General features: G+C 37.3%; 1 protein-coding gene across 6 annotated transcripts; it reads right to left on the minus strand.

The window, feature by feature from the left end:
* Positions 1-27,496, minus strand: GKAP1 (G kinase anchoring protein 1). 6 transcript variants are annotated; one of them, XM_080637718.1, is made up of 12 exons: positions 21,129-22,030; positions 19,385-19,528; positions 15,491-15,568; positions 13,782-13,911; positions 12,758-12,780; positions 11,868-12,020; positions 11,385-11,486; positions 7,444-7,507; positions 5,803-5,873; positions 4,760-4,837; positions 2,636-2,699; positions 1-93 (listed from the first exon to the last, which is right to left on the minus strand). In XM_080637718.1, the coding sequence occupies exons 1-11, from the start codon at positions 21,339-21,341 to the stop codon at positions 2,652-2,654; spliced, it is 1,104 nt and encodes a 367-aa protein (XP_080493844.1). In that variant the 5' UTR covers positions 21,342-22,030; the 3' UTR covers positions 1-93; positions 2,636-2,651. The 6 variants fall into 6 exon arrangements, with proteins under 6 accessions (XP_080493844.1, XP_080493846.1, XP_080493845.1 ...); XM_080637720.1 differs by lacking the exon at positions 1-93 and adding an exon at positions 27,436-27,496 and having other exon boundaries at positions 2,459-2,699; positions 21,129-21,392; XM_080637719.1 differs by lacking the exon at positions 1-93 and adding an exon at positions 27,332-27,423 and having other exon boundaries at positions 2,459-2,699; positions 21,129-21,392.

Below are 27,496 nucleotides of genomic sequence, written 5' to 3' on the forward strand. Positions count from 1 at the left end.
TGTTAATCAGCAAGCATTATATAAACTAATTTTATGTCAAACTCTTGTTATGCACAAGAAACAACACAGGTAGAGAAGCTTTTACTGACAGTCCTGAAAGAAAACAAAACAAAACATGTCTATGTGAATCAGAGATGGACAAGTTAAAACTTAGACAAATTTATAGGATAGCAAGTAGTTAATATTCTGGATTTTGGCTTCTAGACAGCTGAAGCAACAGAACTATGAATTATTCTAACTATAATTTAGCAATTTAATGACAGCTTGAAACAGACCAATTAGATTTTTGGAAATATATATATTCTGGATTTTCTAATTCAAACTCACTCGCAAACACAAACGTGTTGGGAAACAAGTCACATCTTAAAGTTATAAGCCCCACTGATTTGATAAGATGTGGGGCAGCAGATAATGAAAAAAAAAAAATACTGCCTCCACAAATAATGGGGTTTTAATTTGAATCAGAGTAGTAACAAGACAAATTACTTTGTTGCAGCCAGTAATGTTTTGTCTGTTAGGTAAGATGCTGCAGTTATGTGTGGTCACAAGCCTCACAGTCCTGAAAAAGCAGTACCAGTCCCATTGTGAAGATGTGGAATTCAGAAATTATTTTCAGAGTGGGCCAGATTAAAAACAAACAAAGCAAAGGTAAGACAAACAAATCAGTGAAGCTACGACTTCTAGTATTGTGAAATTTTACTAATTATGGGCTGTTAGCTACAATGTTTAATTTCTTAAGACAGTCTTCTTCCACTGTTAGGATCCTCACAGTCTTAGTTTTCAGAAGTCACTGCTAACTGCAACAGCTTTACAGATTCATAGTACCTGTATTGATAAAGAGCAAAGTGCCTCCGAGTAAAGTGAGTGGTTTTGCACATACTTTGCTTTGGAAATTGGTTAATGCACAGTGTGTTCAGAACCAGACTCAGTTAAAAGTTATCTATTTAGATCTACAGGTATTTATTACAGGTCTGTTTCCTTAAGTCTCTTCTCTGGTTCTTTCCCTCTAACTTCAGTGTTTCCTACTGATTTCCAAGGAAACTGATGGGGATTTTCTAATCTGTGTCTAGTCAGCCAGCTCCCACTCAGACTTCTGTAATGTTCAACAGCTATCCTAAAGAAAGTAAGATCCCAGGATTTAGTACTACATTCAGTGCCACACAAACAGTTCTGCATTTTTAGAGCCATATTGCATTCACTGCCAGTTGACACGGGACCAAAAAACAAGTCTGAGCTTTGTCTCTGAGCATAAGGGGAATTATTTGTAGGCAACCTCTGAAGAATGAGACAGGGCACTTTTCAAAGCTACCAGGTAGGAAAGCTCTTTTTACATGATAGTTGCATGTCAGCTTCATATTTTGCAGCTGAAACCTATGTAAGTATGAAAAGGATACAGAATCACAGAATCACAGTGTCACAGAATGCTTCAGGTTTCAAAGCTCATCTAGTTCCAACCTCCCTACCATGGACAGGGACATCTTCCACTAGACCAGGTTGCTCAAAGCCCCATCCAACCTGGCCTTGAACACTGCCAGGGATGGGGCAGCCACAACTTTTCTGGGTAACCTGTGCCAGCACCTCACCATCCTCGTAGGAAATAATTTCTTCATAATATCTAATCTAAGCCTTCCCTCTTTCAGTTTAAAAGACTTCTGCCCCTTGGCCTGTCACTACAGGCCCTTGTAAAAAGTCTTTCCTATAAATGCCTTGAAATACTGAAAGGCCTCCCAGAGCCTTCTCCAGGCTGAACAAGCTCAACTCTCTCAGCCTGTCTTCATGGGAGAGAGGCTCCAGCCTTCCAGTCATTTTCATGGGCCTCCTCTGGACTTGCTCAAGCAGATCCACATCCCTCTTCTGTTGGGGGCCTGAACAGAAGGAGCTGAAAGCAGTTCTGCAGGTGAGGTCTCATGAGAGTGGAGTAGAGGGGGAGAATCACCTCCCTCAACCTGCTGACACGCTCGTTTTGATGCAGGCCAGCATATGGTTGGCTTTCTAGGCTGCAAGTGCACACTGCCAGGTCATGCCCAGCTTTCATCCAGCAACACCCCCAAGTCCTTCTTCTCAGGGCTGCTCTCAATCCCTTCATCCCCCAGCCTGTATTGGATACTGGCAGTTGCCCTGACACAGGTGCAGGACCTTGTACTTGGCCTTGCTGAACCTCATGATGTCCAACACAGGGCAGAAGATAGTGACTGTTGACTTTAAAAAAACCCCAAACCAAAACACCCCATATCTGGATTCAGCAACTGCAAGATGCTTTTGTATGAGCTGTCTCTATTTCAGTTTAGACTTGGTGAAACTTCCATCATTTGCCTACTAATGCATTTGGATCTTGACAGTCATTAAATGAAGTCTTGAGAAATTTTGTGAAAGCAAGAATTCAAACAGAGATGCAAGAGTAAATTTTATTGAATGATTAAAAACTAATGGCATTACAGCTAGTTTCATCTCTGCTGGAATACTAGTTTTCCAATTTTCTGTAGCAGAAAGTGCAACAAATTGATTATTTATATTATTAAACAAACTAGCAATTGTTTATTTCTCGTCAAAAACTGCATAGTTTAGCAGTTGTGCAACAAATATATAAATTTCTGCAAAACCCTGAAGAAAGATTTGATGTTTTTGTGCTTTGAACCTGGTGGCAGAGGAGATCATCTGCACTGGTCAGACTCTGAGTGCTTTTTCCCTTTTTTCCCAGTCTGTAAGAAAAAATTAGAACAAATGGTTAGGTAATATACTACACATGACACTTTCATCTGCAGTTATGTTTATATTAAAGTAGTATAAATTAAGAAAAAAAAACCTTCTAGAGTTGTATAATTTAACAAAGTATGCAAGTTATCATGGGATGCAGACATCTGAATGTGAAATATTGTTATATAAATTACAACAGTGAAGCCACTTACATAATACCTTCTTAAATGTGAGCATCTAAGGATAAAAATACACTGATTTGTTTTTTGTTCTTTGTTTCTTTGGTTTTAATCCACAAATTTTGGTTACTGTTCTTTGAAAGTCATCCTTATGTTTTAAAGCAGTATTCTATAAAATGTGTGCCTCATGTTATCCAAGACAATGCCACAAAAAGTAGCAATACAAGAAAGGTTCTCCTGTTCAGCTTGCAAGATTACAGGGAAGAATAATAAAAGCAGAAGCAGGCAATGCCTGCAAGGCAGATGAGTGTTTTCCTAAAACAAAACACACACACCCCACCCCCCAGTTAAAAAAGTATAAACCCAACCAGCCAAACAGAAAACCCCAGGGTGATAAATTAAGCAAGAAACACAGCAAGATGTGAAAAAAATAAAAGCATAGTGGACTGTGTGGGAGAGTCAGGGGCACGGGAAAAAGAACAACATAATAGGTGATTTTTGCAGTAATTCCTAAGTATATAACAATATATATATACATATATACAATATATACAATATATATACATATATACAATATATATATATACTATATATATATACAATATATACACCATTTTTTGTAATGGTCTTTGGTAGATTTTTTACTGTTTTTTTTTTAGTCTTCTTTATTGCAATTAAACATCAGATAAATTTACCTTATTCAAAAATTTCTGTTTACAGATACAAATACTTAAAATTAGCAGACACATGGATGGCAGGGGAAAACAAACAGACTGAAGTTGTAAGTCAGAATAGTGATGTTAATGACTGAATTTGACAGGAGATTTACTTTAGTTTCAATTAGAGGTATGAGTGCTCAGCTTGTCTGTAAGGGACTGAACAAGCAGTCAACTGCTGCAATAAAATTTTGAGAAGGAACTTGCTCACTTGTGGTAAAGTGACAAGGGGAAAAAGACAACAGAAAAAGACAGGAGATTACATACAGAACCCCATGTAATGCTAGCCAAAGAATCTGATGTAATCAGAAAAAATCTGTTGCTTCAGGAAGAGTAATTGCTGCTTAATAAGCCAGTTTTCACAAAATTGTAGTATTCCAACCCAATATGTTGCAATTCGAAATAGCATAGCTTGCCAAAGACTACACAGCTACCTTAGAAGTTTCCATATATGTATATAACTTCTACCTTAGAAGTTACATACAACAGGCTCTCCTTGGGACCTGTGCAAAAGGTCACAGTAAAAACAAACAAAAAAACCAACAAACCAAAACTGCCAAAATGTGTCAAGTCATGCACAAGTACAAATCCTTATTTGCAAATAGTCACTCTTCAAAAAAAAAAAACAACCCATCAGAATGTTAAGCAGCACACCATTTATGCAAAAGTTAACTGAAATTCACTAACGCAAGTTGCATTAGCAGTCAGCAAGACAAAACAGCACACACCGTGAGGAAGACACTGATCTCATCACTTATGTTTCCACACAATTTGGTGTGAATCTCCTACAAAGATTTGCCTAGAGGCAGAACTAAGATACAGAACCTACATATGAAGCCTACAGTTAGTCCAGTTACACACAGTTAGACTTCAAAAGTGATATCATCTTGTTGCTTGAAGTATGTTTATTTACTAGTATACTTCAAGATGTTTTAAAGTACAAAACAGGTGGTAGACTTCAACTTGCCAAAACTGTGCTGTAGACTTGCTGTTTGGGTTTTTTTTTCCCTTACAATATGAACTGCCTCTTTTGGTTTGGGTTTTGTTTGTTTGTTGTTTTTTTTTCAACTGGAAAAGTTAGAGGTAACAAGTCAGTTCAGAGCTTGTTACCTCACGGTAGTCTCAGCTACATCAAGAACAGGTAAATTTACAAATACAGAAACTACCTACCTGGTATTTTGTTAATTCTGCCTGCAGTAGTTTCACTTTGGACCTTTCTTGCTCTAATGCTGCATGAAGTATAGTTACCTAAAAACATTAAAAAAAAAAAAAAGAATTTATAAAATATCCTTAATGTCTATTAGTTTATCAAGTCAGTGCTGTTCTCCATTAGTATTATGCTGTACAAACAGGTAATACAGAGCGACTACCACTATCATTGTGCATGAACTGAAAGCACAAGTGAAATATTCATTAATGACTCCCATTTCCCAAGCGATATTTACTGGTGCAGTAATACACAAGTACACCTTATTGCATAATGATATAGAAAAGCTATGAAGCTCAAAACTCTTCTGACTTTTGGACTCTGCATTAGTTCATTCCATAAAACTTAACGGATATAGTATTATGCAACACAAATAAGCTTATTACATCACCCTCAAAACCAGTACTGTTATATGTAAGACATTTGGCTTAGAACTAATAGTTGCTCTGGACCAAAAATGAAGCGTAAGAGTCTTGCATGCTCTCTACTACAGTGACTTGCCAACTGACATCTTAAGTAATTTGTTGCTCCTTTGTGTTCATAAACTTCAGACTAGAAATAAAAAAAAACCCAAAAAACAAACAAAACAACAACAACAAAAAAAACCCACAAACAAACAAACAAAAAAAACCCCACACAAAAAAACTAAACTAAACAGACCCACAATCAGGAAAGATGCATCTTCTGAAGCACATTTCTGAGCTTCCTAGCATGAGTTACCAGGGAATGATATTCCTAAGGTGCTGTTCAAGGCAAAATCATTTTAGGCATGTTAAGGTCTGCTGTCTTTCCAGGAGCAGTTCTAAGTGAGTCATACTGGAGATTTATATAACACATGTCCTCTGACACACATAGTGCAGGGCTAGGGATGAAAATGTAACATTTTTTGCTTCAAACAAGTTTTTGTTTCAGTTTTGTTTCCTCCCTCCCCACCTCTATCACTGCCTTAAATATACAACATCTTTGAAATACCCACGAAATTTTTACTTTAGAAATCTTTGCTTACCTGTACAGTCAATTCATTTTTTATAATTTGAGATTCATCAACCTGCATGAGTATCTCTGCTTTGTCCTTCACTGCAGAAAGAAAGATACAATATGAGGATCTTTCCAGAATTATAAGTCTTCATGTGCAATAGCACCGTGGCATCACTTTATTTCACTATTTGGTTACCTCTAAATAATGCTGCCTTTACTAGAAGAATAGCAGATGTTGTAATGCAAACCAAACGAATCTTTTGCTACCAGTGCCATTAGTAGCAGCTTGAAAAGTTCTAGAGATTAACTCCCACCCTTGCACTACTTACCCCACAATTAACCCTGTAAGCAGCCTGAATTTTAGAGATACCCATTGTGAATTAAGATCATCAGAAAACAGTATTGACAATGGATCGAGATTTTGCCATCCTGAGTTTTACATATGAGCTCAATCATAGCTATGGAAACTTCTATTTACTCAAATACAGAGACGTTTAAGCTGTTTAGGTAGTGTCTGTGAAGCATCTGTGGACAACTTAAAATTCTCAATATGAAGAAATCAAGTTTTTTCAAGGCTCAGTTCTGCCATGAACTTCCTACTCCCCAAAATACAAAATACTCAAGTCTTTAGAAAGCCACAAAATTTCTCATTTTATAGTATGCTGCTAGTCTACAAACAAAGATAAAAACTTGAGAACTTCACCTCTTTCCTTGCAAGATGAAAACATTTCATCTTGGCTGAGACACTGACCTGAAGTAATACGGTTCCTAGTTAAAATTTGTAGGCTGAGACACTGACCTGAAGTAATACGGTTCCTAGTTAAAATTTGTAGAATGAATCATCACATTATGAACATTTCAATTAGCCAAGACCTAGTTTTTGTAAGCGTACTTTGAAGGAAAAACTTGAGCTCTTTTTTAGCTAAAAGTTTAGCCTGGAGAAGAACATTCAAGAGCTAATTTAAGAAATAGAAAAATCTAATTTTGCAACAGAATTAATCTGGATAGCATCACAGACTCAAACAACTTCATCAAGCAAGATTAGGAATACTGAAGCATAACTATGCATGATAAGTATAAAGATAGTAGGGTATTTATGTATGTACATGAATGTCTATATATATATATACAAACATACCTTTCTTGAAACTTTGACAACAAACTCTGTATAGTGTTATAACAGAAGTAAATTATCACAGTGACATATATAACCCTGTGGTTTAGCTATCACTGTTAATTGTGTGGCCTTGGTGTAGAAGGGTGTTTCCAACAGTTGAAAGCACAGCTTGCGTAGATTTTAAGAACGGAACACTTGCCTTAAGTCTGTCTAAACAGATACTGTGATGAGATCAGTACAGAACAGGTAAGTTTTTGGATTTTTTTGCTAGTGACAGCTAATTTCAATCATTGTACGTAAACCGTAACTGGACAGCTTATATTTCAAAGAATGATCTCAACATACAACTGATTATTCCATCATATAACAACAGAAATACAGTAGTGTGTGGTCCACCGAATTCTGTAGTTCACTGGAGTAGTTGAAAATTAATAGCTTCTTAGTTCTTTATAATTGTCACTGAGTCAAGCGCTTCTTAAAAACTGGCTTTGTAAATTCCTTCCATGTTTTAAAAAGAACATTTTAACATTTCCTGATAAAATTCTTACTTACTTTCACCTTCTTGCATCATTTTCAGAAGCCGTGCATTTCTTCCTTTTACTTCTTTATACTTTGCCTGTATTAAAGAGATTGAATTATTAGAAGTATACTCTACAAAAAAAAAAAGTATTCTATAAACTAAGCATGACTTAGAGTCAGATTTAGAGTTTCAAATGACAACTTCTGCAGAGAATCTAATCAGAGAATCACAAAATCATAGAACCATCTAGGTTGGAAAAGACCTTTAAGATCATCTGTGTCTTAATTAAATCACAGCCAATATAATGAATACACAACAGGAGAAGTGGATTTAAAACTAAGAGCTGAGAAAAAAAGGCAAGCACAAGGCTTACAGCAAGTTGAAATAATAAAGTTATGTCAACGCATGGATAGTGCAGAAATAACCATTCAGAATCACAGATTCCCAAGGGTTGGAAGGGACCTCGAAAGATCATCTTGTCCAACCCCCCCTGCAAGAGCAGGGTTCAGGTCTGCCTCAAGTGCATAGGCCTGTTGCATCAAGGGCTTTCTGGTTTCTCCCCTGATAAATTGTAACAATTAAAATTTACTTTCTAGATACCAAGGTAATAGAAAGAGTTTGCCACGTTGCTGGACAAGTAGGAAAAGATCCCACTGCTCTACAGATTGGGTTGGGGTTTTTTTCCGTAGTTATTGTTATTACATCAGAGTTCCTTTCCTTTTCAATTCTTAACACTTTTCTGCTCAAGAAACTATTTTTGCTGGCTTCTGCAATTTGACATCACCGTATTTTCTCCACAAGTGAGTCATTTCCTTAATTGGCCACAAGTGTCAGTTCTAGCTATGTACCTTAGCTGTAAAGTTATTTTTCCTGTCACAAGTCTTCTCATGCAGTTTGCTTTAAAAAAAAAGTTTAATTTCAGACATATTTCTTCTCTAATAAAGAAGCTACTATCTTCCACTTTGAGTATCACACCAGTTCTTGAGGATAATTAACTTACATTTAAGCCAGACCATTCATGGCTACCTAAAACTGTATTCATGCCTCTGGACAAGTTCATGAAATGAAACGTTGTCCATCACCTCACCAGTATCCTTATGCACCGTGTTTATTCTGTCAAATGTGAACGAGTGCTGATAGAAGTAAATACGAATGGTTTTATGCTTTCAAATTTCACATGGGAATTCAAACCTTAGTACATGGTCTGTAAACAGCTGTGAACAAAGTTTATGTTTTTATTACAACAAGTACTTATTGGAAGCATCAGAAAATTCACAATCTGTAAGCCTGATCAGTCTATTTTAAACAATAAATTAGTTACAAAATATTTTGAAAATAATTCTCTGATGCTTTACTGTATTTTGTTACAATGCCAGTTCCCTGTGGAAATTTTGCCCTTTATGCTCTAGATACTATCCAAACAATGTTAACATGTACTGAAAACAGGGAGGCATTTTCCCTAGGTACTCCAATCTAGTGCAATTATACATGTATTTATTACATTTAAATTACATATTTATATGACATTTATTATTTGCAAATAAATATGCAAATAAATAATGCAAATAAAAATGACTAGGGACAACATGGGCCCTCTCTGGAAGCTATCAGAACTGGCTACCCAGGATTTGGAAAAGGCTGAGGTTCTTAATGACTTCTTTGCCTCAGTCTTCACTAGCAAGTGCTCTGGCCACACCACCCAAGTCTTGGAAAGCAGACGCAAGTGAGAATTAAGACCTTAGGCCCACTGTAGGAGAGGATCTGGTTTGAGACCATTTTAAGAACCTGAACGTACACAAGTCCATGAGACCTGATGAAATCCATCCATGGGTGCTGAAGGAGCTGGAGAATGAAGTTTCTAAGACACTGTCCATCATATTTGACAAATCATGGCAGTTAGGTGAAGTTCCCGATGACTGGAAAAAGGGAAATATAACCCCCATTTTCAAGAAGGGGAAAATGGATGACCCGGGGAATACAGACCAGTCAGTCTCACCTCCGTGCCTAGCAAGATCTTGGAGCAGATTCTCCTGGAAGGCATGCTAAGGCACATGGAAAACAAGGAGGTGGTTGGTGACAGCCAGCATGGCTTCCCTAAGGGGAAATCCTGCCTGACCAATTTGGTGGCCTTCTATGATGGGGCTATGACACTGATGGACAGGGGCAGAGCAGTTGACGTCATCTACCTGCACTTGTGCAAAGCGTTCGGCACTGTCCCACATGACATCCTTGTCTCTAAATTGGAGAGACATCAATTTGATAGGTGGACCACTCGGTGGATAAAGAACTGGCGGGATGGCCACACACAAAGAGTTGTGGTCAATGGCTCAATGTCTGGCTGGAGACCAGTAACGAGTGGTGTCCCTCAGGGATCGGTGTTGGGACCAGTCTTGTTCAACATCTTTGTCGGTGACATAGACAGTGGGATTGAGTGCGCCCTCATGAAGTTTGCCGATGACACCAAGCTGTGTGGTTCGGTTGATACGCCGGAGGGAAGGGATGCCATCCAGACGGACCCTGACACGCTTGTGAGGTGGGCTGATGCCAACCTTATGAAGTTTAACCCAGCCAAGTGCAAGGTCCTACACACCTGGGTCGGAGCAATCCCAGGCACAGCTACAGGTAGGGCAGAGAAGATTCAGAGCAGCCCTGCAGAGAAGGACTTGGGGGTGCTGGTCGATATGATAAGGAACATGAGCCAGCTGCAGTGTGTGCTCGCAGCCCAGAAAGCCAACTGTAGCCTGGGCTGCATCAAAAGGAACGTGACCAGCAGGTCGAAGGAGGTGATCCTGCCCCTGTACTCTGCTCTCGTGAGACCTCACTTGGGAGTATTGTGTGCAGTTCTGGTGTCCTCAACATAAAAAGGACATGGAACTGTTGGAACAAGTCCAGAGGAGGGCCACAAGGATGATCAGGGGAGTGGAGCACCTCCCGTATGAAGACAGGCCAAGAAAGTTGGGGCTGTTCAGCCTGGAGAAGAGAAGGCTGCGTGGAGACCTCATAGCAGCCTTCCAGTATCTGAAGGGGGCCTACAAGGATGCTGGGGAGGGACTCTTCATCAGGGACTGTAGTGACAGAACAAGGGGTAACAGGTTCAAACTTAAACAGGGGAAGTTTAGATTGGATATAAGGAGGAAGTTCTTTACTGTGAGAGTGGTGAGGCACTGGAATGGGCTGCCCGAGGAATTTGTGAATGTTCCATTTCTGGCAGTGTTCACGGCCAGGTTGGACAGAGCCTCGGGTGACATGGTTTAGTGTGAGGTGCCCCTGACTATGGCAGGGGGGCTGGAACTAGATAATCTTAAGGTCCTTTCCAACCCTAACTATTTTGATTCTATGATTAATGAACAAATCTTTTTTTTCCTGCTGTTTTAGCATATGGTGAATCAGATTTCCAATTTCACTTGTATGTAATAGGAGAAGATATAACAAAATACAGGACTTCATTCTTGTTGCACTATAGCTTTAAAGGAATTTCTCTCAAAGCTGACAAAATTTTCACTGATTTTAACCAAATATTGGACTGTATCTAGAAAAACTCCCAATGATATGCAGCTCTCAAATGCAAGAAAATCTAAGTTGAATTAACAGTTTGAGATAGACCCAAGAAAGTCTCACTTCCTGCTCAAAGGAAAGCTAACTTCCAAGGCAGATCAGATTGCTCAAGATCTTGCCTAGTCTTAAATTACAACTTTATTTTTTTGACCATGAACATAGCAATCCTATAAAACAAGCAGTGACTGATATGCTGGATATAAAGTTTATTTCTAGATACTTTGTCTTGATTCTTTTGATTTTTTTAGAAGCTTAACTTATCAAGAAAGACCACTTCATTTGGTACTGAAGGAAATATCTGCACTGTAAAAATTTAACCTGCAGCCAGTCTAAACCATCTCTATAAATAAGTCATTTTGTTTCAAATGGACAATAATTTTAAATTGTCTTCTATTTGAAGGTATTATCAGCCACGTACCTCCCACTGAGTTATTCTGTTTTTCAGCTGCTCAATTTCTGCATCTTTCTTTTCAAGCTCGAGCTTTAGTTGCTCCATTTTTCCATCTTTCAAAACACTCTCCTATAAACAAGAAAGCATTATTTTGTCATGATCTAGTCATGTGAATTTGATTCTTGGGAAAGGCAATTTATTTGTTAGGGAAGAGGATTTCTGATCAAAACTAAAGAGGCATTTGAATAGGTACCAAAAAGATAAGAAACACAGTAATAAATAATGGCATGTTCTGTGGAAAAAAATTATTTCCATCACAAGTGTTTTATGTTAAAAAATTACATAATTTAAATATCTTTTCATATAGATAAAAATATTACAGTGTTGTGAGTTTATTAATTCCTTAAAATTATTATGCTATTGATGTGTGCTTCCTACTCAGGTGTTCCTTTCTGATCACTGAATAAGCTTCATTAAGCAAATTTCTTCACTTCAGAATGTTTTACATGCCTGGTTGTCTTCATGAGATGTGCAGTTATCTGTTTCACTGTAATCATTGAGATGGACTCTCCTTTTCTCTTTTTGAAGTATTCTATTAACATCATCTTCCAGCCTGTTGAAAAATTTTCCATCACGCAACAAAGACTGGGAAGCGTTCACTTCCTGTCAAAAATAAGTACAATAACATACCTTCCTTTAAATATAAGTTAATACTGAGCTAGAAATCAAGATGTTTAAAAAACAGCATGTAATGGAAAAGCATTATATTTAGATAATTATATAAGTTGTGTATTCTCAAGAATACTGTGACTTCCACTGAAATAATATGATATCAATTGAAAAGCCTAGAAATTAACAGTTAACATTTAGCTGATGATGAGATTACACAAAAGAATGAAGTTGGAATTTAGTAATTTATCTTCTATTCAACTGTTAAAAAAATCTTCCCTCTAAGAATTTTAATATTGTGGACTTACACCACAACATAGTAGCATCACAGTTCTTTCTTACCCAATTTGCTTCTTTTTCTGGCTATAATTTGTATTTTTTAACATGCTTTTAAAACTGCATGTTGCATCAAAGACTATGTGAAAATTGAAGAAGCATTGAGTAGTTCTAAGAAAGCCAATACTAAGTTCTCAAGATGCATGAACTGGGGATATACATTTCTATTGAATCTATATCTGAAGATTTTTCCAAATTTACATCAGTCAGTTTTAGAATGTGTAGTTGATTGTCACTACAGAAAACATCAAAACAATTACCTTCTAAACATAAGAATTGTAGTTTGTTTGGGTTTTTTTGGCTTTTTTGTAGGTTGGTTTGTTTTGTTGGTTTTGGTTGGTTGGTTGGTTGGTTTTCACGGTTTTTTTAATTAAACTAGTTTGAGTAAGACTTACCTCATGTTTTTTAGCAGGGTTATCTGAAAAGAACAGAAAAAATGACATCAATAAGTTACTCAAATCTTGTACAGATGGCTACTGAAACAAGACATTTTGAAAAGTGGGGAAAAACACCACCTATTCGAGTTCTTCAAAATTAACTCTCCTCTCAAAAGTCACAATTATGTAAGTCATTACTAAAGCATTTGAGGCCAAGATTATAAACTATGTATTATACCAATCCCTGTATTTGCATCTTCTCCCAGATCTTTCAGACTACTTAATCAAAAGCAGCATCCCATACTTGTTTGCTTCAGTTAAAGTGGAAGGCAATGTCTTTGGTACAGATACTTAAGGAATTTGTTGATTTGTTTCCTTTTATATCTATTTAGGCTTTTACAGCACATATCTCACTGTATACCTGAATGCCTTCCATGCCTTTCAGATTGCTGTGCTTTTGGCATTTTTCCTCTGTTCAGATAATTTGGAAATTACGTACTTAATATTGTAGGTTTAGATAAAAACATTCTTAAAATAAAGACCTCAGAAAACAAATTATTTCCTTCTTTTTTAGCAGCTACCTTGATTTCTTCAGTAAAGCTCAGAATCTCTGCTCTATAGACACAGATGAATTTCAAACATATAAATCATGCATATAATGAGTAGAAGTTATTTCAGTATTTACTCATCTTAATAAAAGCTAGTATCACAAAGAAAGGTAAACAATGACAAACTCAGTTGCCTGAGAAATGCAAACTTAGTAAAACAAACAAAAAAAAAGGGTAGATTTTTAAAAGTCAAATTAAGAGTGTTTGAGTCCATCCCAGGGGTACCACATGAAATTATGTTTTCCTTAAGCTCTTATTTTCATTATTATATAATGAACACTTAGCTTTTAGACTTTGTAGGACACACTGACTACAACTTATTTAGTGTTTGTTTAACCACAGTGTTAATGAAGAGAGACAGAAAGGCACTTTCCTGTTAGCACACACACTGAAAATTCCAAGTAGAACAGCTCATATGGTATGATAAGGCATACCTATATTACTGTCTGACTGAAAGTCTTTCAGAGACACAGTGAGAGGTTTGTCTTTTCCTTGCTGGTTCTTTTTCTCTTTCTTATTCACAGACTTTGACTGAGGTGAAGTACTTTCAACGTTTTCATATGCCTAGAAGAATAAAGTCCCACTGGTATAATTTTCTTCAATACCCAAATATTTTTCTGACTCTTCACAAAGGAAAAAAACTACTGATAATGTACTAAAGGAGATTTTAGCCTGAACAGTAATTTGCAGGCTTCAGATGCATTTAAAAATGCAAAACATATCAGCAGTAAAGCATAGATTCTGTTCTCTGAAGTACAGCATTGCTCTTCACTAAACAGCAAATGAACCATCAGCCTATACTTGAACCTTCTATACCAAATTTTATCCAGAAACTTATAAACTGAAAATACATGGTAGTCAAATGTAGGAAGGATGTGTGCTACACAAGGCAGGGTAGTAGCTTCTTAAACACACCCACACAAAACCCCAACAGCAGTGGCTTATTGTACCTTCTTTTATTCTCAAAATATGTTTTCTCATTCAGTAGAAGTCAGAGAGCCATTAGTGTGCAGCAATGCTCTACCAACTGACCTTGCTGCTATTGAAATCAGACAGCCTGGTACATGACAGCCATTTGAACCAGAGTTCCCCATCCCCACACATCTACATTAACAATCTTAGCAAATTATCAATCTCCCAGTTATTAATCTTAAATACTAATGAAATATTTTCAGGAAAAATAATCTTAAATGTTAAATAATCTTAATAAAAGAAGATATATATGTATAAGCAAATATGGAAATTAAGTGCTTTTTTTTTTCATAGAAATGAGAATTGTTTAGTGTACTCATGTACTCTATATTTTTAATATATACGTTTTAAATTATTGGGATGTAATTCTCAAAAATCTACAAACAATGCTATGCTATTATGCCTGAAGATTGTCTTCACTTTAAAAATTAACTTTTAGTACGGAAGCTAAAAATTTATCCTTGATTTTCAAAACCTGTGGTACTCCCACCTCAAAAAAGAAATATTGTACAGAGATATTTGCAGAGATGTGCAATTTTTTATGATGCATAATTATATTTAAATTTAGATATTTTAATAACATTTTATTGGCTCCTGATTTATTTCAAAGGAGCAACTTCCTGATAGAAATTAAAATTTCACCTAAGCATACTTCAGTACAATTCTTCAGTGTTCTATAAGAATCACTGAGAAAACAGCATCCTGACCAGCAAAGAAAATGTATAACGCTTATTAGGACTAAAATATTTACATTCAGAAGATGTTAGCAAAAGTTGAAATGATTCAACCACAAATAACACTTTAAGGTTTGATGAGTAAGTATGTGCTTTGATTCTCCTACTCTTCAAGTGTGCTGGATGTTTTCTGGGGAAGGTCAAGATCCCTTGTGTACTCTTAAATTCCAGCATACTCATGTGCCAGAAGACTGACAAGTAGAACTACTTTTCCACCTTTACAGGCTAATTAAGAACAAACCAAACCACCCAACATTGTTATATATGGGTTCTTTCAAATCCAGTATTTTTCTGAATTCCTAAGCATTTGAACAGTGATAGCAAACAATTTAGAAGAAAATGGTACTTTTAGGTTTTTTACAACCCCCCCCCCTTTTTTTTTTAATTCAAACCTCAAACCTGTACAGCTTTTACATTAGGATGGATCCCACAAATACCTTTTTGTGTTCTTCGTATTCCAATTTGCTCAGCAGCAATGCTTTTTCAAGATCAGCTTCAAACATGTCAGATGTCAGCTGAAGAAACAAAATTAACGTATTTCATGTAATTAGGTTGTTTAAAAAAACATATCACCACAATTGCCAAAAAGCCAAGTCTCACTGATGCGACATACGGTCTTATTAACTGGCAATATACCTTTTTGTACCGTAAGTAATAAAATATCTTGCTTCAGGAAACTTTGGGATGGATGGAAGCATACAGCAAGTTGTGCAAACCTTTATGTAATGGTTCCCATCCTGAGGATTTATTTACATGGGATTTCTTTAATATAGTTTTTTAGTTTGAAACATGAAAACCAGAAGATTTCAAAGGACAAAAATGTCATTGTAGCCTACTATGAAGTCTAAGCACTCATCCATTACAGCGAAAAACTTAGGTTAAATGTGCCTTTTTCTGAGGACAGGGAGGGAGATGAAAAGAAAATTCAAAGCTTTCTTGATGTGAGCTGTTAAGAATGAGGAATTAAGGAACACAACAGGAATTAAGGGTATCTTGTGTCATAAGAAATAGGAAATCAGAGTAAAGTCCTGCTCCTGAGAAGACCAATTCCAGCAACATTCAATGGAGCCAAAATAAATAATGTAAAGGTATAAATATCTAATAACTTATGTTATTGTTTAAGGCAAAGTTAACCGAGATTAACTTATTGGATGCAGCTGGCAGGGATGACCTTCAACAGAGCACTGCTTGCACAACCCATGCTGCCTGCAGCAAGGGGATCAGACAACAAAGTGGAGGGGTTTTGCAGCTGCCAGAGTGGATTTTTTTCTCAAGTATTTGTTTTCTTTCAATATCAGAATCAGTAATTAGAGGTTTGACAACTGACAGTAAGCTAAACTGACTGAAATTCCCCAAGAAATAATGAACTATTTTTGCCCACAACTGTTGAATCCAACCTGACAATGACACTTATCTACCAAAAATTAGGCCTTTTAGTCTACTACACTGGAAAACTCAACAGGAACATTATGAAAAATGAGAAACTGGAGATTAAAGAAAGGGACTATCAAAAAGAGAACAATTAATAAGCTAAACACAAAAAAGATGCGATCGGGATTTTTACCTCTGAAAGTGCTAATTTTGCATGTAAGCTTCTAAATAATTAAAGAATTAGTGCTATCACAATGTTGTTGTAACTATTAAACAATTGCACAAAAATTGCATTATGTGATCTCCAGCGCAAGAGTAACCCTACCATAAGTTGTTTACCTAGCAGTACCATTCTGGGCAAAGCTGACTGAAGCTAGCTAAACAAAGGTCAGTACTACACAAAACAGTGGAGTTTAGAGCTTTAGGCCTGAATATTCTCAAAGTCTCTTAGTTTTCCAGGCACATGTGGTCCTGCTTCTGTGCATGGCCTGACTGAGAATAGATAGCTATAAGATCACAACCACTTAAGCCCATCAAAAAAATCTAAAAACCACAGGTTTCTTTCACTTAGGTACTGGGAGCACATCTAATAGTTGTAAGAAATTGAGATCCATGCACAAATCCCTTACAGTGACTCTCTTAAAAGCTTTGCTGAAGGAAGACTATGCTATATACATCATAGCTCTATAGCTAAAGTCAAATACTGACAATCATTTAAAATGAAAGTGCCAGGCAGTATGGTAATTTTGAGGGTAAATATGAAATGAGGAACTCTGCATTAACTGGGAGGTGCTCTTTGTGGAGCTGACCTCTGTGGAAATAAGGAGATACTGCTTATAACCCCTTACTAAATATCACTATCCCCTGCAGTATACCATTTAAAATTCACCTCACAATTATCAACATTGTATTACTGGTCAAGGAACTAAGGAACTGAGAGGCTAGGATTTCATGCCTTCTGAATTTGAAGAATTCAGACTCACGTCTGCCTTCTCAGATAAGCATGTGCCAGTTGCAGTTTGAACCTTCCTGCCACTCAGTTTCTCCAACTCAGAGAAGAGATGCTTTTATTAACTCATAGATGTTTTTAGAATGATAACTATCATATGTTAGAATTATGGTAAGTGCCCTAAAATTATTTTTAATATAAAAGAACCTTATGGTAACTTGACACCATATAATTCAGTAAGATTGCAATTAGTAGGAATAGATGTTTATAATTTAGTTATAGCTCAGATTGCAATTAGGTATAATAGACGTTTATAACTTTGCCTGACCATTTCACCACCCAGTAATTAAGAATACAGAATTCTTTACCCAAAATAATTGCTTCATGCCACACAGAATTAAAAAAAACCCCTGCAACTACTGAACTAAGCAAATCCGTACCTTAAAAAGTAGTTCTGAAGTTAATGAGCTTGGGAAATTTTCAAGGGGATTATTAGGTCATTGCTCCACTGTCTAAAGAGATACCTATACCAAAGCACTAGCAACACCCACAAAAAAGAAAAAAAAAAAACAACCCACACACAAAAAAGCAAGAACAAACAAACAAACAGACAAGCAAAAAAAAGCATCACCAAAAAACCCAAGCACACTCACCCCCGAAAAAACAAACCCAACAACAAAGCAAACCAAGGACAATATCCAAATGTTAGTCTTTCATCAATTTGGCTGTCTGTATCATGTGTTAATTAGAACAAGAAGTAGCTCAATAACATTGTTTTTGTGAGACAAGTTTAAAGTTTCTCTGTAAAAGAAAATAACATCCTAGTACATGCCAGAATAGAAGTTCAACTGCTTCATGAAACACTTTTTAACTCCAGTTGGTGACACTTCCTAGCAATTTGCCTTCAAAAAGTCTGTGCAAAGTTGCGTACTCTGAAGGGCATCTTCAAGCATAACAAAAAAGTCCAAACTATTATCCACAGCAAATAACTGCAGACCAGACAGTAACTTAAGAGGAATTTAGAAAAAAATGTACTATAACATTTCTTTAAGCACTATCTGAAAAAAAATGCACTAGAACAAATTCTTTCTTTGTCCATCTATGCTATTTTGGCCTAAAATAGTTGAGTACTGTGAAGAATTTATAACATTCTCATAATTTGAAAGACCAAGAAAATCACTGTATGTTCTTCAGTATCAAAGAAGAGTATTATAATGCTGAATTCAAGTCAATAACTAAAAAACCTAGTTTTAAGTGCAAGTACTCTTCCTAACTGACATCAGAAGTGCAAATTATTGTAATTGTTCAAGGTAAGGACTTGATTACTGTTTCAGACTAAGTGCATTTCAAGTGTAATTTGTTTGTGGTAGTTTGGGGAAAAGAAACACAGTAAAAGCATTTTATTTGCCTTCATACAGACACAGTCAGCCTTTGCTTTATCTCTATTGTATTCTTCAAGTATTAATGAACCCTACTTACAATATTAATCGCAATTACAATGTTCTAACATAAAAAAAAACAGACGTTGTTCCACTGATAGGAGTAACCTAACATGCTGAAGGCCAGTCAGCACTCAGTTCTTTGTTACCTAGAAAGGAGCTAGTTATTTCATGCCTAACAAAACTTACCAAGCCTACTTTACTATGGGTCTGTACTGTATATCCCTATATGGCTCCACCAAAACTTCCCCAGTTTTGCTCCCACCACAGCATTTCACCATCCTTCCATGGTAGTACTTCTACGTGTTGTCCAAATGAGTGAATTCCTTTTACCATATACCAGTATTCGCAATCCAGCTATGAGATATGCAAACAGCAGCACGTGCTTGCTCCAAACTATCTGATAGAAGATGTGGCCTGAAATCTTTCCTTTCTTTTCCACTGAAATCTTTCCTTCTGTGTGGCAGCATCTTGCTGCTTTCTCTCCAGCCATCTCTTTCTCCATGAAACTTAACTTCATGGAGTAACATAATTCAGGAAAGCCAAAGACAGCTAAACACAGCAAGGTGTACCTGCTCATCTCTTTGTCTCCACTCCTGCCAGTTTTCTTCCCGAGTGCTCTTCTGCACTGGAGTGTTCAGTTTTTGTTCATGCTGAGATAAACAGCCTCCATGTGAGGATTTCTGAGGAATCTTTTTAAAAGCAAGGTTTCTGAGCTGAAAACCAGTTATTTTTAACATTAGTACACAGAAACAGTCTTAATGGATCAACAAAGGCATTCAGACATTAATGTGTGTGCTTCACCTGTAGTTTGAGGTACATTTTTGTTTAATCATTTATGGTACACACCTGTAATGTCAAATCATGGGAAAATGAAACCAGTGAAAAAGTAAACACATTTTGCTATCTGAAAATACTTTCAACAAATCTGAAGAGATAACTGTCTGACAGATTTCATACTGATCAGGAATCATGGTGTGCTCACACCTGACTGAAGTTAAATATAATGTCAAAGGAAAGGCAGTATACATAAATCTGGCATCTGCAAATAGAGGAACCAGAGGTTCAGGTAAAAAGAGAACAATACAAACAGTCAGCTCTCAGTAGTTCGTCAGATTTTAAGAACCTGCAGTAAGCATTATTTTTAACTGCTGCACCAAAAGTACGCAACAGTGCCATCTTAAAGATACCTTACAAAATTATAAAATTTCACAGTGCACAAATAACCTGCAAATTTGGCAGCTCAAGGACACTGACTGCACATTAACCACATTCTGGTCCTTACTTGAAGTGAATGTAAAAGCAGCAATACAACATACTATCAATTTAGAGACAGGATTCCCTTAACATAAAGGCTCCTGGAAGGGAGAAAGAAGCTATTATCAGATGACTGATGAAACAAAGATAAACAAAGTACAATACAAGTGCTCTCCTTAATGTGTGTTTACTGAGTGTCAGGATTCCTTCTCAAAATGGCAGATCACCTTAGCTTAAAGTTACTCAAAATCAGGCAATAATGCAGATATTTCAGAATTGTTTTCCCTCCCCTCTAAACAGTCCCTTGCCACACTGCCTTTTGTGCTTCACTACTGCCTCTTTTGCTGCCTGCACCAGCACTATAACCCCTGCTTGCTTCTTTATATGGAAGTGCTGGCAAAAACACTGGTGCAGACCATTCTGATTTACAATTTCAGTGGAATATAGCTATAGACAGTAAATGCTAAGGTGAAGAAAAAACTCAGCCCTTCCTTGCCTCTCAGCTATCACAAGTATTATTTCCATACAAATGAATCTCTGTAGATATATGCAATGCATATGCATACACACAGTTATTCTGACAGAGTTAAAAAGTTTTGATCATTTTAAGGCAGGCATAAAGACACACTGGGGTATGCTTATCAAAAACTTAATGTAAAAATAATATCAAAGCTTGAAAAAAAAAAAAATCACTTCACTTAGCTCTACTGCAACTACAAAAATTTTACAGATTTTAAGCTTAATAGACATTAAAAAGAAGAAAGATGGATTTGGGGGTTTTGATTGTTTTACATATTGAATTTGATAATTGCTCAAAACACCTGAGCAATTTAGCTCTTTAGAATTTTTCAACTTTATAAGTAGTATACTCGCTACTATACAATTCTTAATAAAGCAAAGAAAAAAAAAATGCTGTCTCTTTGACTAAGTAGCATTTGTTCCGTTAAAAAAACAAAACCAAAAAAAAACCCTACACAAACCCATGACTTGTAGGGAGACAGCAAAAGTTATTTCTCAGATAACAACCGCAGCCACTACTTGAAAATATAATCCCTTTACCTCATTTGCCTCACTCTGCTGCTGTTCTTTCTTCTTTCTTCTTTTATTTCTTTTTTTCTCATTTGCAGATTGTCTTCCCACAGAAGCCTGAGATTTACTGCCACCTCGGCCACTTTTTCCTTTTCCAGGCTCTGAGTCAGTATCACTTAGCACTTGTAGTAAAGCAAAACGAGATGCAGTGGTAGGAACTGAACTGATTACAGTTGATGCCATTGCCACATTTGATATCCTATTAAGCTGGCTTCTTCTTAGTTATTAGGTTTCCTAGGAAAGTAGCACAGAAATAAGAATGAAAACAGCATCTGACCAAACAATCGGTAATTCGTATGTTACCTGCAGGTTTATTATTTAAAAAACAAAACAAAACAAAAAAATAATCCAAAGCCCGTAAAAAACAACCCACCAAAAAATCCATTAAAAAAAACCCACTCAAACTCTGAATTATTTCTTTATATTTTTTGCTAAATTGTATTATCTTAAGAATTTGGAAAAGAATTATAAAAGAATAATCTATTTATAGTTATTTATAGCTAATACATTTGTTCCTCAGAGATAATGTTTGATAGAAAAAAAGTAGTATAAGGCCTCAAAGAAGCCAGCCTTCATGATCTGGAGAGGAAAAAGAGGGGGGAAAAAAACCCAACAAAACAAAACCACACCACAAGAAAAAACCCCAAACTAACCCCAACCAAAACCCACAAAACCCCTCCAAAACAAATCACCAAACCAACCAGAAATAGTGTCATGCTCCCAAACTATTCCAGATGCCATCCCTGGAGCCTGAGAAACATAAGGTTTGAGAAGTAAGACAAAGTAGATATGCATATGCAGGCTCCAGTTTTGGGTAAGCAGCCTTATCTCCTATTACACACGTAGTATCATTTTGTTCCCAAGCCACTGGAGATTCAACAGTAAGTTTTCTCCATAGGAAGGTGAGCCTAGCATTGTGGCTGATGCAGTTCTCAAACACCTGTTCTTACTGCACAACTCAGGATCTGTTGCAGGAAGTGCTAAACATTTACACCTTCTGTTGCCCCCTGTAGTTATAGCCAATCTGTAGATCCCCATGACACCATTCCAAAGTACAAATCATTTATCTAGTGTGAAAGTCTAAGGGGAGGGTGGGCAGGGAGAGAGAAGGGGAAAAGGGTGGCTTAAGAATATTTGGCTAATTGCCATTTTTCCAGGCAAAGTTTAATTAATTAGAAGACTGAAAGTGATGTTATTTAATCAATGATTCTAAATTTCATGGAAAGCATCTAGCTGTGTTGGCATACTACAACAGACAGATGTAGTGAAATAATACATGCTTTTTCAAAGTACCATTTGAAAGGAATCCTTACAGTTTGGCAATTGTGAACAGAAGTTGAATGTCTGCTTAGATGGTCTACAAATGTGCTGCTTGTTAACTGCTATTACAGAACAAAATAATCTACAGAAGCTTCAAGAAACTGTTTTTATAACTTTCTCAAGGACAAACCTGTATGGGTGTGTAAGTATTACATTTTCTTTCTACAAGGTGAAAGTGAATGAGCAAGTAAGCTAACACTGTCCTTATTCAAGTTTACTGAAGACAAAAGTTACAGTGAACAGCTTTCTTCTCATACAAAGTTACCCTACTTTGTTTCCCTCAAAAATATGAAAATTAAGCTGATCATATGAAGATGGTTGCATCTTAAGAATAAAACAAATTTGACATCAGGTTTTGAATCTACCTGAAGACAACCAAAGATCTAACCCCCCACACCCACATTAGTCACATCTAAGACACCACAAGTAATTAGTACTTGTTACTCTTTAAATTATTAAGTAACATGGTAAGCTTAGATTTTCCTAGGTTTGCGTGTATGTTTTCAAATGCATTTTAATACTCAGTAACTACAGTTATCCTGCATAGGAGCTAAGATTACTTACAGCAGAGAGATGCTGTGTTCTTATTACTTGAATATATGCTAAGTTGAAACCTGAAGCTCAGAGAAAAGGCTAAAGATACATCTTTGTAGAAAAATGGCACCAAAGATAAGTGTCCAGTCACACTATAATACGATTTTACAGTACTGGATGATGCTCTTGGCACTACACCAGACTACAACAGTCATAATACTGGAAGTTTGGAAAGTCTAAATTAAAAAAAAAAAAAAAAAAAGAATTGCACTACAGGATTATGCTAGTCAGTCAAAAGATTGTCATTTCTAGTCTCAAGTTTATTGTAATATATTTGGAGTTTCAGAACAACATATTAAGCTGTCAGCTGCTAATGGTGCCAAATATTGCTTTTGCCCACAATTTGAAAGCATTTCATATTTTCAAGCTGCAGTTACAGAACATGTGATAAAGAAAGATGAAAAGAGGCTGCATTCAGCTATAGCAGCTGAAGCCGTACATCGCTTTGAAACAGATGGCTGCAAATTCCTCCCTCCCTTTTCAACAAATAGAACAAAAATGCAACAGGTATATTTTTGCTGTCTGACTGTAGTTGGCATGCAATGAAGTGCCCAGATGACAAGCATATTAAGCAATTACTACCCATGGAATTATGCTGTTACAGTTCACTGAAATACCTCAGTAACAACAGAGTATTAATTTTTAGAAGTTCATTCCTGATTTACATTTGCTTCCACAGAACAGGTAAAATGGATAGTAATGAGCTTGTCGAGAAAACAGCAAATACATGTGATTATAGATTCTTTTTTTTCAGCTAAGCATGGAAAAACTGGTAATATTGCAAACATTCCAATGCAGCTATAGATACAGCAGCAGGATCTAATCATCCCACTTCTGCAACACCTGAAGACAGTTGCAGTGATTCACTGAGTGATTCACCATGCCATGTTTCACAATTTAATACCATACCTACAATTCTGACATCCAAGTTTTGCCAGTTCCCAGATTTCAGTCCCTGCACTATACAAAACGAATGGACTGATCTCAAAAGCTTTCAGCCAATCATAGATGCTTTTGGCTAACAACAGACATACAAATGCCTTTATACAAAAGTTTTGCATAAAGGCATCTAAAAATGTTTGTATAAAGGCATTTATAGATGCCTTTATACAAAATTTTTCCCCTTAATAGAGAATTATAATTTGTGTTGTTCTTTATTATTATGAACAGTCTTACAAAACTCAAGTCATACACTTCTGTACCAAGAAACCCTCCATTATTAATGCTCCATTTTTATGTTAATGAAAAGATCACGGATAATGGATTTCAAAGTTGCAATATTGCTGTGGCATTGATATACAGGTAGCACCAATAAATGACCCAATTTTAAAACTTTCTGCTTTGCAAATCACTAGCAAACTAGTTCAAAACTAGCTAACTAGATTGTCTCTGCAATCTCTCTGAAACTATAAAGTTTGTGAGAAGAGTTCTTAAACCAAAATGACATATTATTCAGACTGATATATCAACAATGTAAGATAAGCTTCATGCATCACAGTATTTCAAGTCAGCATAAAGGCATTTCTTATGACCAGCAAGTAGTCATTTTTCTGGTACTCTACTGCTTTCTAGGTTATACTCTTCTATAAGTCATGGCAGCCTACATAAACAGATGATTTTGGAACGTGATACTAAATCAAAAGCCTATCCCAAGTTGGCCCCACTTACGAAACAGGTAATATATTACTTTAGCATGTCCAATGCAGCAATTTGTAAGCACAAAGAACTGACCCTACCTTAAGTTCCTGGTAAACAAGGAGACATATTTAGAAAGCTAAGTTGTGACATGACCAAAAAGGCATCTTTTTAACTTCAGTTCCCTGAAGTATACTAAGTATATTCAGAAATATAAGATCCATCAATGCCCTGGAGAGCTTCAGTCTCATTTTAGACATGGTGTAATGAAGACTGCAGTAATAAAAATAACACGCTCATCCAGTGTTACTGTAACCTGAAATCCCTTTTGTATCAGTTACTCACATACTGCAGGTGAAATAGCTTTTGAAACACTCATGTTTTTAAAGCTCTAATATAATTGTCCAATATGTGTACTAAGAAGACCTTAGCACACATCCACAAGCTTATTTTGAGCATCAGCAGCTTCCTGGCCTGTGTGCAGCTTTGCACATGTGTGTGAGATACTATTTGACTGGCAGTGTTGAAGCACCTAAGAAGAGAGCAGTATAGCACAATTTAGGAACCTCTGGTCTGATGCTACTAGTACCCCTTTAAGCATCTGTGAAATAACCACATAGCTTTAAATGTGGGACTTTACTATTTCAAGAAAAACATGTTCAAGAGCCCAAAAATATAACCCATTTCCTATTTAACCACTTTCATTGTCAAGTAAACCACTAATAAAGATACGGATTGTAGAACACTTTGAAGATAGGGTATTATCATCCTAAAGGTTCTTCCCACATACAATCTACTTGTTTCTACTACTAAAATACATCTTTATCATAATCTACAATCAATATATATGCTCTCCAGTACTTGCTTGTAAAACTGAAATAACACTAAAATACAGAACATATATTTGTAAGTGAAGGAACACATCCATTCCCCACTGGCTGTGATCAATCTTTGCACTTTCTGCAGAGTATGTATTGATCTTTACCAGTTTATACACTTACCACCACAAGCTAACTACTTTTCCAACAAGGAAAAGGTGCATCTACAGAAGTTTTGCATAGGAGGTCCTCCCAGTTGGTGAAGCTCTGTCCATTTAAATTGCTTTTGTTTTATGCTTCTGACTGAAAGCTATAAAGCTGCATGGAATTGCTCTAAATCCTTACATTTACTTGAAGTCAACTCATCAGTTCAAGTCATGAACTCATCAATAAGTTTCATAAGTAACTTTGCGGCCAAAACCAAAGCAAAAAACAATCAAACAAACAAACACAACCCCTAAATACTGCTTTAGAAATCTACTTGAGAACTGCAGCACAGGCATAAACAGCAGCAACAAACCTATGGCAGACAAGGGGGCTTGCACAGCTTGGAAGGGCAATATGGTGAATTTACTGCTGTGCTTTGTCAAAATCAATGGTTTTTGAGAAACAACAGGTTTAAAAACATTTTTTTAAAGTCATTAAAAGGATTTTTTAAAGTCAATTTCAAGGATTGAAATATAAATTTTAAAATTTAAATTTAAAGTTTGGTTAAGGTAAATATGACTTTGTCAGTCAACATCCTATGCTCAGACTAATGCAACACCCCCTGCTTCTCCTCCTCTGACTCCCACCAAAAAAAAAAGTTAAATGAAATTAGTTAAGCTTTATCTAACAACCTTTTTCTAACAAACTTTGAAACTTCACATTCGCTTTGAAGACCTTAGCACAGCTTTCACTCCTAAAGGGGGCTTACAAAAAAGCTGGAGAGATTTTTTACAAGGGCCTGTAGGGACACGACAAGGGCGGAATGACTTTAAACTGAAAGAGGAGTGATTAGACATTAGGAAGAAATTCTTCCCTGTGAGGGTGGTGAGGCACTAACACAGGTTGCCCAAAGAAGCTGTAGCTGCCCCATGCCTGGAAGCATTCAAGGCCAGGCTGGACGTGGCTCTGAGCAACCTGGCCTAGTGGGAGGTGTGTCTGTCCGCGGCAGGCAATAGGAACTAGATGATTTTTAAGATTCCTTCCAACCCAAACCATTCTACCATTCACTATATGCAACTAATGCAACAAAAAGCACTAACAGTCTTAGGTACCAATACATTTGAGCAGCCTTAAATAACCAAACAGCCGGTGATCAGTAAATACTATGCTTCCCAAAGGCATTTTGACTTCTAATTACAACCACTATGTTTTGCTCGAAGCTGACGCATTTTTAATTAACGCGCCCTCTTCAGAGCGCACAGGGGGATGAGCGGGCCCTGCTCGTGCAGCTCCAGATAAAAGCCCGCCGGAGCTGGTCCTGAGAAGGAGCTCCCGCTCCCCACGCCAGACAGCGGACGGGCACCGCGCCCCCTGCGGTCCGGCACGTTCACCGCGTACGAGATGCTGAGGAGAGCAAGCGGGGGCTCCGTGCAGACGCCCAAAGGCAGCGGAGGAGACGAACTAAACGGGGGCAGCTCAGCGAGAGCAGCAGCGAGCGGGCTAAACCCGCCCCGGCCGCTCCCGGCCAACCACCCTGCGGCCGACACCTGCCGCCCCAACCGCTCCCCGCGGAAGGAGCCGCCGGGAAGCATGGCCCCCAGCCCCACACGAATGCCCTCCTTCCCCACCGCCGCAGGCCCACTGACGCCAGTTACCCACCGCGGGCGGGACTGGGCGGGGCAGCGCGGAGGGGAGCCCCCGCCCCGCGGAAGGGGCGGCAGATGGGACCGGGAGTGGGGCGGGCGCCCCGGCGGGACACTCACTCCGATCGCGGTGGCAGGGAGCGACGGAGAAACGCAAAGAGGAAGCGACGGGCGGGCCGTT

The sequence above is a fragment of the Psittacula echo genome (genome assembly GCF_963264785.1).
Source record: "Psittacula echo genome assembly, chromosome: Z".
Taxonomy (NCBI): domain Eukaryota; kingdom Metazoa; phylum Chordata; class Aves; order Psittaciformes; family Psittacidae; genus Psittacula; species Psittacula echo.